The sequence below is a fragment of the Nannospalax galili genome, unplaced genomic scaffold (genome assembly GCF_000622305.1).
Source record: "Nannospalax galili isolate Female #2095 unplaced genomic scaffold, S.galili_v1.0 scaffold1532, whole genome shotgun sequence".
Classification (NCBI taxonomy): Eukaryota; Metazoa; Chordata; class Mammalia; order Rodentia; family Spalacidae; genus Nannospalax; species Nannospalax galili.
In genome coordinates, this window is record NW_008330832.1 from 1045319 (window position 1) to 1056388 (window position 11070).

General features: G+C 53.1%; 1 protein-coding gene across 2 annotated transcripts; it reads left to right on the forward strand.

Moving 5' to 3' along the window:
* Window positions 1-33: 33 nt before the first annotated feature.
* Ninj1 (ninjurin 1) lies at window positions 34-10831 on the forward strand. 2 transcript variants are annotated; one of them, XM_008852785.3, is made up of 5 exons: window positions 46-186; window positions 531-841; window positions 8031-8259; window positions 9438-9601; window positions 10146-10831. In XM_008852785.3, exons 2-4 carry the CDS (start codon window positions 827-829, stop codon window positions 9590-9592), a joined length of 399 nt encoding a protein of 132 aa, XP_008851007.1. In that variant the 5' UTR covers window positions 46-186; window positions 531-826; the 3' UTR covers window positions 9593-9601; window positions 10146-10831. The 2 variants fall into 2 exon arrangements, with proteins under 2 accessions (XP_008850998.1, XP_008851007.1); XM_008852776.3 differs by lacking the exon at window positions 531-841 and having other exon boundaries at window positions 34-186.
* Window positions 10832-11070: the final 239 nt, after the last annotated feature.

Genomic DNA, 11070 nt, shown 5'->3' on the forward strand with positions numbered 1-11070 from the left:
TGGGGGCTGGCGGGGGCGGGCAGGGGGCGGGCTCACTGAGGGGACCCGGCGGCTAAGGCGCGGACCTGAGGCCGCGAGCAAAGCGGCCCTGGCGGCTGCACCATGGAGTCAGGCACGGAGGAATACGAGCTGAACGGCGACCTGCGCCCCGGCTCGCCCGCCTCTCCGGGCTCCCCCGATGCCTCGGTAAGACCCTCGCACCCCCGGTTGCGGCCACCGTTTGACCTTGGCCGACGCCGCCCTCTCTGGGCTCGGCTTATCGGGCACCTGTGGGCATCGGGCCCAGGGCTTCCTGCGGGGTGGTGGTGGTGGCCGGAGCCCCCTGGCCAAGCCCTGCTTGTCCTGTCCTGGCCGCTAGTGGTGGCCTCGGGGACTTAGGCCAGCCCGGCAGATGAGCTGCGGCGCCGGGCGGGCGGGCGGGCGGGCGAGCTGCCCCGGCTCTGCTGTGCGGTGCCCACGCCTGACTGGCGGAGCTGGTATCTCTCTCTCCGGGACTCTCCTACCTCCTACACCGCTCTCCTAACTTCCAGCGCCTCTGCGCCATCGTCTCCTGTGTGCGGCGGGGTGGGCGGAGAGGAGTCACCGCCTCCTGGCTGGAGGCTCAGAGTTGGCAGACAGCTACGTCACCACACGGTGACCACACGGTGACCACACGGTCGGATGCAGCGGTGATGGGGGAAACCCGATGCTCTGTCCCTGCTGCGGTTACCTCCCTTTGAGAAACAGACTGTCACCCATTCAGCCTTCTGGGCATCCACGCTGGGGACTGTAAGGATCTGCACAGAATTTGCTCTGCCTAACCTGCCAAGGCCATAGCAGTGGACGGATGTCCACATCGGAGGTACGGCCTTGTCCTGACCCCTCACCTCACAGCCTACCTTTGCCGTAGGTCCTGAGCATGCCAGGGCCCAGCCCCGGGACTTGTTGACTTTGGACTTTCTTTTCTTTCCGACACCCCCCGCCCCCATCGCCATGAGATGAGGGTGGGGAATTACACCCGGCTGGGATTTTCCACCAGTCCTTGTGATTCGAAACAGACTGGAATAGAGGCATTCTACCTAGGTTCATACCTTGAGAACAGGCATGTTCAGGGAAGAGGGATCCCAGGAGCAAGGGGTGGGGCACAGATGTTTTGACCCTGGAAGAGAGAGGAGGAAACTGAGGACTGAGGGGAGCCTCTGGACTCATCCTAGAACCTGGCTCTGCCACAGTGTGTGAAGACTCTGGAAGCAGTGGGCAAGGGACATCCCTGGCTGTGTGCCCTTGGGGAGGGCCATCCACCTCTCTGGGCCTTTGATATATGGTTTTGATTTTTTGAGTTTTTTTGTTTTTGTTTTTTGAGACAGGGTCTCTCTATAGCCCCAGGTGGCCTGGAACTTGTAATGTAAACCAGGCAGGTCTCCATCTGCAGAGATCTGCCTGCCTCTGCCTTTGTAGTGCTGGGAGTAAAAGTGTGGGCCAACATGCCTGGCTGTATGTGGTTTTAGAAGGGAGAACAAATGATCTTTGTCTGCCTTCAAGGACAGGCAGAAGCAAACCAGGCAGCAGATGAACAGGCGACTGGTTTGAAGGGAGCCTCTGTCTGTCTCCCACCCTTGGCCTTGCCCTGTTGTGCCCTCCTCTGGGCACTATCTCTGCTCAGCTCTGTGGGCAGCAGGGTGAAATGGGTGTCCCCAGGGAGGTCTGGGCACATACCCAACAGAGATTTGGTTGGGTGTTCAGGGGTCACTGACTTGGTTGTGGGAACAAGAAGGAAAGAGACTTAGCCTCTACTCCTTGTGGGAGAATAAAATCAATCATGTGGGCTCCTTGTAAGGCTGCAGGACTGCCATGGTGGTGGTAGGGAGCACAGGGATCGGGGAGGCTCTCTGTGGGGTGGGGTTGTTGGCACTAGTCCTGGTGTGTGTGTTGGGGGGTTGCAGGTCTGACTCTGGTGTTATTAGAAGAGCACCCGGGACAAAGGAAACAGTAGGAGCAGAGGCCAGGGGCTGGATCTCTATGAACATTCAGGGCTGGGTAGGAGGTGGTGAGGTAGGAGGTCAGGCTGCACAAGAGGCAAGCGAATCCTGTCCCAGGTCACTGGGGATAGGGACACTTCCTTAATGTGTGGCCAACCTTGAAGGCAACCCTGCTCAATTTCCTGACCTCCTTCCCATCCTCAGGATCCCAAGTTTCTTGGGCCCTCTAGGCCCCAGCCTGTCCAAGAGTCTTGTCAGAATTCTGTGCCTCCATTTATTTCATCTGTGAAATGGATGTGGTAGCAATACTTCTGCCAAGTAAGAGCTATATTACAGAGCCCTGTGCAGTGGTGGTGGGGGTGGCATTGGTCATCGCCATGGACACCGTCTCATGGTGACACCTGCAGTGGTTTGAAAAAGACAGTGCTGTCCCCAGGGTGGAACCCCAAGGGAACTTCAATTTTCTCCCTAGAGAATGGGGCATTATTACCTCCCAGGTTGCTGAGGCTCCGCAGAGGCGCCCAAGTTGGTCCTCTCAGGTTCTGCACTGGGGAAATTCTGCCCACACCCCTCCAAGTGTTGGGTCTTCTAGGGCTGTTTATCCAAGGACCTCATTAATGTCCAGGAACTGGGCCAGCTTCTGTAAGTCCACTCACTTTTGCCTGGCAGCCGAGGAATAGTAAACACTAGTTTAATATGGGCACTGCAGGAGGGAGGTGGTAGAGATGGAGCTGGGCGGTAGCCCTTTGATTCTAGCCCTGCCCTCCTTCCCCTTGCAGCCCCCAGAGTGAGGTTGTTAGGACCATATCTTGGGTCCCTGAGTCATGGAACAGTGCCCTGCACACTGCCTTCCCCTGTGCCTGGCCTCAGCTGCTAGGGGAAACTTAACTATTTTCCCAATTTCTGCTTGCCTGGCAGGTCTTGGGATAGTCAGTCTTGGCCAAGTTCTAAAGGCCACCCTAATGGACCTCAGGGTTACTCCTAGTCACTTTGGAGCCACAGGAAGTGAGTCTGCCCAGCCCTTGGCCCAGCTGCTGTGGGGTCCCCACCTCCTACACTTCCTGTTGTCTCACTGGGGCTTCCTGTCTGGAATGTACATGTAGAGGCAGGAGACCCTTTTGGGTCTTGCTTCTTGGGCTTCCCCAGAGTGGACAGGCTGGGGCCTAGAAGACTGAGCTCCAGGTCCAGGCTGGCCTGGGACAGGCAACTTCCTGCTGGGTTTGACCTAGGATGGGCCAACAGCTCCTGCCCCTATGCTATTGGGTTGGATGAGGGAGACCCATGGGCCCAGGTATGTCCATAGTACCCCCTCCCATGTGTTGGTGTCTGGCAGCGCCTCTGAGAAGGCCAGGCTGGGGTCATCCAGCATCTATCTAGACTTGGACCTCCAGGTCATAGCATTGGCCTTATGGAAGACCTGTGCCTAGACTGGCCCTTCTTTTCCTTGTAGCTGTTTTTGTTCATGTGCAGTTACATAGGCGCTGTTGTTGCTCAACGGCTGAGGCAAAGTTATCACTGGAGAGAGCAAGGAATGAGTAGAGGAACATGCCACTTGCTACAGTGTGCCTCAGTAGGCCTCGGACCTCTGAGCCCACCTATGCAGTCTACCTCCCCTGCATGTTCCTGACTTCCTGTTTTATAGATAAGGAAACAGGTGTAGAGCAGTCACCCTGCTGGCATTGGTGTGGTGGGATTGGGAATGACAGAGAAGATGGAAGACGGCACCTAGCTCTATGCATGCTTAACCACATCAGTGGGTCCAGCTAATGGCCACAGCCCCCTTCCCCCATCCAAGCCCTAGAGGGTCCACAGCACTCATTGTGCTATAACTAAGCCAGCCCATAGGGGCCTACTCCCCTCCTACCTCAGCCATGAACAGACAAGTTGCCCTAGACCACATGACTGGGCCCATACAAGTATAGCCCCCTGCTTAGGCTATACTCCACAATGCTCCATCCTGGCGTTTAGAGGAAAACAGCCCATTTCACACTGGTTTCCACCTGCTGCTGAGGTTTCTGGGAATTCCTGCTGACCCTGGGACATATTAACCAGTATGTTTGCTCCCTGAACTGCCAGTTCACAGGCACAGGCTTGCAAGGGGTTTCCCAGCATGCTCCAGGCAGCTAGTTAGGCCTACAGGGCACCCTTTGACATATCTGACTGTCTGTGCACCTGGAAGAGGCCTGTGCAGCAGTTACCAGGCTTAGGGTCAGGCTCCATCAGCAGGCCTGGTATACAGGCCCCTTCAGGGTGGACACTGATGGTGTGTGCAGGAGCAGCCTTAGGTGTGGTGCATACATCCTGGATTTGAATTTGGATCCACTCCTCCGTGAAGGTACTCTGCAAGGCCCTCTGAGCCTCAGTGTGCTGATCCCTAGAGGAAAGTAATATGTCCTTTCAATTAAGTGGCAGGCAAGTGTCCCAGAGGACAGCCCAAGATATTCAGGTGGAAAGAGAACATGGAGGGGTGTTGTCAGGGGCATAGAGTCAGGCTGTGGGGAGTGAGGGCTAGACACCGTGCAAAGGCCTGCTCAGCCTCTGGGCCTGTCCCTCAGCCTGAGGCCCTTATCATCATCACACAGGGTGAGTAGGAAGCAGATCTGATGGGCAGAAGTACCCTTCACCAGAAAGCCTCCTGCTGCGTTGGAGCCTCTGCTGGCCCCAGGGCTCCAAGTCATTCCTTGGTGTTAAACCCACAGGCACAAGACACTGAAGCTGAGCAAGACTAGCTGTCCTGAACTGTAGGCAGAGAGCCTCTGAGAGCTTATTCTTCTTAAGGTGTCAGCCGCCAGGGTTCCGGGGCCTGCGTTCATATTCTAACCCAGCTCCCACTTGCTGTGTGACTTTGGAAAGGAGCTTCCAGTGCTGAGCCTGTTTGTCCCTTAAGTGAGTGAAGACAGCAGGAGCAAGGCTCAGATGGTTCAGAGAGCTGAGAGCCAAGGTTGCACTTGGGAACATGAGGCAAGTCACTCATATATCTGTTCTTTGTGACCGTGTGGCCATGGAGTATTTCAGTGATTCAGAATCAAAAGGAATTTTTCCTGCTGCCCAGAGGCCAGCAAGCTTAGCCCAAGGCTGTGTCTGTTGACTCACTTCATCTACTCTGTTTCCCTGCACCAACTGAGCTACTGATTGAAGGCTCTGCTTTCTGTGTCTATTTTTGTGTGCATGCATATATGTGTGTGCATGCATATGCACAAGTGCATATATTGCATGTGCAAGTGTTTTGGATATATGCTACATCTTCTACATATATATTGTGCACTTGTGTTTGTGTTATGTGTGTGTTGCCTACCAGTGTTATATGTATGATTATGTGTACACACATTTGTGTACATTTCATATGTGTGTGATTGTGTGTATTATGCATGTGTATTATATATGTGCATGAATGTATGTATGTTGTGTATGTGTCTTTGTATATAGAGCCCTTCCCATAAAAGGCAGAAGCCCCTTATAGGGTCTGCATCTGTGTTTTACCTCTTAAATATGGATCTTGGGTGGAGCCCTGGAGAGTTAGGGCAACCCTGAGGGAAGGTCCTTAGACACTTTTGATTGACAAAGCTAGGAGTTCATGCCGACACCCAGCAAAGCACACATGAGACAGGGCGTGGACAGCTGGACAGCTTCATAAGGGAAGAGCTTGGAATGACCTCAGTACACCTGCCAATAAGCATAAGCCATTTTCACTCAGACCCTTGGCAAGCTGGGAGAGGGCACTGGTTCCCTGGGGGGAGTTCCAGTTGGGTGTCACCCCAGGGTGGGCATGTGGTGCACTTGTAACTTCAGAGCAGCACCAGGGCTGGTGCTGGGGACTGGGGCAGTGGCCAGCCTAGGCAGAGGTAGCTTTCCCTCAAGAAAAGGCTGCAGGGAGGGTGTGGCTGGAAGGATGGCTCAGCAGTTTCCGGAGGACCTGGGTTCTATTCCCAGCACCCATATGGTAGCTAATAACTGTCTATAACTCCAGTTTCAAGAGATCTTATACCCTCTTCTGGCCTCTGCTGGTTTACACATACATAATGCACTTATATATATGCAGGCAAAATACTCATACACATAAAATAGAAAAGATTACTGGGGCTGGAGAGATTGCTTAGTAGTCAAGAGCAGCTACTGCCCTTGCAGAGGACCAGAGTTCAGTTCCCAGCACCCAAATGGAAGTTCACAACTGTCTACAATTCCAGTTCCAGGAGATATGATTCCCTTTTCTGGTCTTCGTGGGCACTGCATGCATGAGGTACACTTAAATGCAGACAAACACTCATACACATAAAATAAAAATAAATAAATTTCGAAAAGAAAAGAATTACTTACAGAGCACCAAGTCTGGGGGACTATAGGCACTCAGTAGATGCCTCTGTATCCTGCATCCAGAACACTGTACCCTGTATAAACACATGTAAGTACACAGACATACACACATAAACATATATGCATACCTATGTATATCCATGCATGTATATCACATTCACAATACATAGAACCACATATACACATAAAATTATACACAGATATTTATACATATGTGTATGTATGTATTTGTGTGTATGGAGATGTCCTCTTAAGAAAGAAGTTTGACCCAAGTGAGCTTGCTACTTAAATAACAAGCTGATGCCAAAGACAGGTGGTTGGCATTTTCTAGCCCAGGTTCAGGCAGCAGAACCCACCTGCGCCTCACATCACCCACAGTTCTTTACTACTGAACACATGACTTTAGAAGAAATTTCAATTTAAAGATGCACACCATCAAAGTGAAAGCCTGCTTTCTATCTGTTCAGTGGCACCTGCTTTGGGCCACATGAGTGTGGTGGCTGCCTTCCCTAAGCTGCCTCCCTTCCCTGCATCTTTCATGAGTCTGGAAACAGGATCTTCCAGGGCGGCCCCAGGTAGCTGGCTGCCAACACTGGGCCTTGGCTACTGCCTCCAACCCCATGCCTGCTCCCTGTAGACTATAGTGCAGTTCCAGTGGCTCAGGGACGCCACTGGACAAAGGGCTAAGGCCAAGTGTTGGTGGGATTTTCCTGGGTGGCTAAGGGGCCCCACCAGAGTAGCTTGAGAGGGCGGACTGGCTCAGTGGAAAGATGAAGCCAGACACCTAGAGGTACCTTGGAATGAAACAGGCCAGCCAAAGAAGTGACTTCCATGGCAGATGAGGGCTATATACTGCCAGGGGAAGTCAGGGGAGGTATCCTGAAGGTGCCTCCAGGCAGGGCCTCAAATCATGGGAGTATCTGGATAGGGAGGCCCCTGTGAGAGAGACCTGCAGGGCTCCTCATGACTGACCAAGTGAGAGAAGTAGGAGGTGACATAGGAACTGCCCTCCAAGGCTGGGGGCTGGAGCTGGGGCTGGGACTGGCACTAAGAAAAGAGAGGATGTCACCAACAGATGTCCACCCTGAGAGGAGCTCAGAACTGTATCCCTGTCATTACTATGAAGAGTAAGGAGACAGCTGGGCTTTACTACATGCAGGATGGTGAGGCATCTATTGAGCACCTGCTGTGTGCGCTCAATGCTACATATCAGTGAGTATAAACAAGCCAGCTAGACTGTCCTGGAGGCTGAGGCTGAGGGTGTGTGTGTGGTGGGAGGGAGCTGAGGGACCTGATGCTGGAAGGGCAGGATTGGCCAGACCTTTGAGCTCAAGAAGGGTTAGTTTCAAGCCTGGACCAGCATGCAGGGACCTGTTTACCCACAATTGACCACTGTTCACTTTTCTTCCTGATACCCTGGGGGAAGAGAGGCCCAAGGCTGGCAGGCAAGGTGGGCAGAGAGGAGCACTGCTATGCAGGACAGTGAGGTCCATGACCGTTTCCAGCTGGAGACTAGTGTGTGTGCTAAGGTTGCTATTCTGGTTTCTCTCCAGAAATTACTCCTAGGAAGGTTTAAAAAGGCTAAGCATGTTCTTTCCTCAGAGTAATAAGTACTTTCCAGGGTTGGGACAACAGAAGCTGATCTGAAGAGAACTCCCTGCAGCCCCAGGGAGCCCCAGAGCCCCTTCTTGCCCTCTCCCTATAGCTCTTCCTAGACCTTCATGCTGTCCCCTGCCCTACTGACCATCCTGCTTCCCACAGCCACCCCGCTGGGGCTGGAGGAACCGGCCCATCAATGTGAACCATTATGCCAACAAGAAGAGCGCAGCAGAGAGCATGCTGGACATCGCACTGCTCATGGCCAACGCATCGCAGTTGAAGGCTGTGGTGGAGCAGGAACCCCCTGTTGCCTTCTTCGTGCCCCTTGTGGTCCTCATCTCCATTTCCTTGGCACTGCAGATTGGAGTGGGCGTGCTGCTCATCTTTCTCGGTAGGACCCATGGTTGTTGATACAGCCCCAGGAATGAGGGCGAGCCTACACCTCACACACTTACCTCTCAGGCAGCCAGTGAACCCCTGCCTGTCCCTCGCCCTTCCGTAGTTAGGCTTGTGGTCTAGGCTGTGGCTCCTCCCCTCTGACCCTGCCTTTTGAAGGCAGAATGGGGTCAGGGTTTTCAGGGCCTGGAAGGTAGGGACAGAAGGGATTGGGTATTTCTTCAGGCCCATATGGCTTCCTACCACAATATAGCCCCTACCAGCCAGGCCTCTCTACTTAGTTCAGCTCAGGCCTAACTACTGCCTGTGTCCAGTAACAAAGAGCAGCCAAGTTACACAGTAGACAAAGAGGAGACCTTCACCTGGGAAACAAGAAGGTCAAGAGATGATGAGGGGACCCTGGGTCAAAGAAATACAGAAGGGGACCCTGGGACAGGAGGTAAGGATGGGACTCTCGATGGATGAGGGGATGAAGAGAGTCAGTGGTTCTGGAGTTAAGGATATGATTCTGGGCTCAGAAGGTGACCCTGATCCTGGACTGCCATCTTATGGACAGGATGTCTAACCATACCTTCTGTTTCTGAATGAAAATCCAAATGCAGATGTAACCTCTAGTTTTCCTGTCTTCTCAAACTAATTCATTGAGCAGTGTTCCCTCAACATATGACCAATTTCCTCTGGTAGACAAACAGCAGCAGATAGGAAGATGGCCTAGGAGTGCCAGAGTACTTGGAGTGCTAGGGCACCCTCGTGGCTGTCCAGAGGGCCTTATCAGGAATAGTGAGGGCTCTAGCTGTGCTTCCTGGCAGTGTGAACTTAGGCAAGTCAGGGGACCTCCTGGGATCTCAGGATCTTCACCTGTGAAATGAGTATTGAGGCAGAGCCTAACAGGTGGGAGGGTGGTAAGCTAAGCAATCCTGGCCTGGCTTGACACCCTGAGCACCTGACCTGCCTGGGCCTCGTTTTTTCATGGAGAAAGTGGGGACTATAGAGAGTGGGACACCCATGCCAGAATTTTAGCCAAATAGGCAATTTTTCAATGAGGAGATAAAACTTACATTAAATATAGCTGAGAGCCTTATACTATCCCACTGAGCACACTGTCCAGACAGAAAGCCTTTCTCCATCTGGGCCACGCTTCCCTGGGTACCATCTATTCCCTCTTGCCCACAGTCAAATATGACCTTAACAACCCAGCCAAGCACGCCAAGCTGGACTTCCTTAACAACCTGGCCACAGGCCTAGTGTTCATCATCGTGGTGGTCAACATCTTTATCACGGCCTTTGGGATCCAGAAGCCTGTGGCAGATGTGGCACCCCGGCAGTAGGACACCCAGGTGAGCTGGAAAGGAGCCTAGGACCTGCTGTAACTACCATTGTGGGAGGCTTATGAGGTATGGTGGGTCCTGAGTCTGCTGTCTCCTATCAGATGGCATGACAAGGCCTCTTATGAACTACCTGAATGCATTTCTTGATACTCCCTGAATATGTTGGTGATCTGGTCTAGAAGAGTGTGCCACAGCTATGGGCACATGGACCCTGTGCTCATGGCCTTTACCCTACATGGGTATCTCTAGGACTGTCTACAGGATTTATGTTCCGGGTGGCTGCATGGTCTGCTGCTGCAGCAACTGGAGCAGTGGCTTTTGCTAGGTGGGTGGCCATGGACACTGCTGATACCCTGGTAGCCATGGTCCTGGCCTTTAAAGTATTGACAGAGACCCAAGAATATTATATTCAGTAGGGAAAGAGCTGTGGTACCTTGTCAGTGCCAGCCAGTTTCTGTGTGGCCCTGATGTCCATGAATTTATCACCATGAACTTAACCAGCCTGGGGCACCGTTAGCTGGCAAGCACCTCTCATGCCTCTCTTCCTTTCCAGAGTCCTGAACACTATGTACAGCCCAGCCGTCCGACCCCAGGAATTGCTGTGCCCTCAAGGTGTCCCCCTTCCTATGCATAGCACTCTCCCAAACCACCAGAGCCCAGGCTGGCCTCTACTGGACCATTGTCTTGGATAAACTTCTATACAACTGTGACTGCTATGTGGGAGGCCACTGCTGGCATGTGAAGGCTGGACACAAGCCTTGAAGACCAGAACTGGACAGCCTCAGACCCATGGCCCAGAGAAGGGTTACTGCCTATCCAAGGACATGAAGCAGGTCCACGGTTGGGCTCAATGAGGGGCCAGTACCAGCCTCTGCCTCAGAACTTTCCAGAAGGCCCAGGACATGCCTCTCCCTTTGCTGATGCACCAGCATCCCTACTTCCCATGGGGCCTACACGGGCCATCCAGGTGACTGCTGTCTCTGCCATTTCCTAACACAGGGACACTGGGCAGCAAGCAGCACCTGTCGGTCCCAGTGGTGGCCACTGACTTTAGCCTCAGTGCCTGGGATTGGCAGCCATCAAGAGGCAGCCATGCCCATGGGGACTGCAGGTCCTGCTGGAATGTTCTACCAGCTGTGACCAGGCAGAACCCCAGTCCCCTGCTCAGGGGTTCAAGCCCCACTTTTCTAATCAGGAATGACAATAAAACTCATGCACTTCCCTCCTGGGTTCCATGTACCACCCTCTACTCCTGTGAACCACCCTCTGCCCAGGCTCTCAGCTCTCCCCTCATGTCTAGGTGTAGGTTTCAAGGTAGAAGCTGAGATCTGAGGCTCAAAGGCCTTTATATTAAACATACAGAAAGTTTCAAGAGGGGCTGAAGAGATGGCTCAGCAGTTAAGAGTGCTTACTGCTCTTTCAAATTACCAGAATTCAGTTGCCAGCACCCATGTCAGACCGCTCATAACCATCTGTAA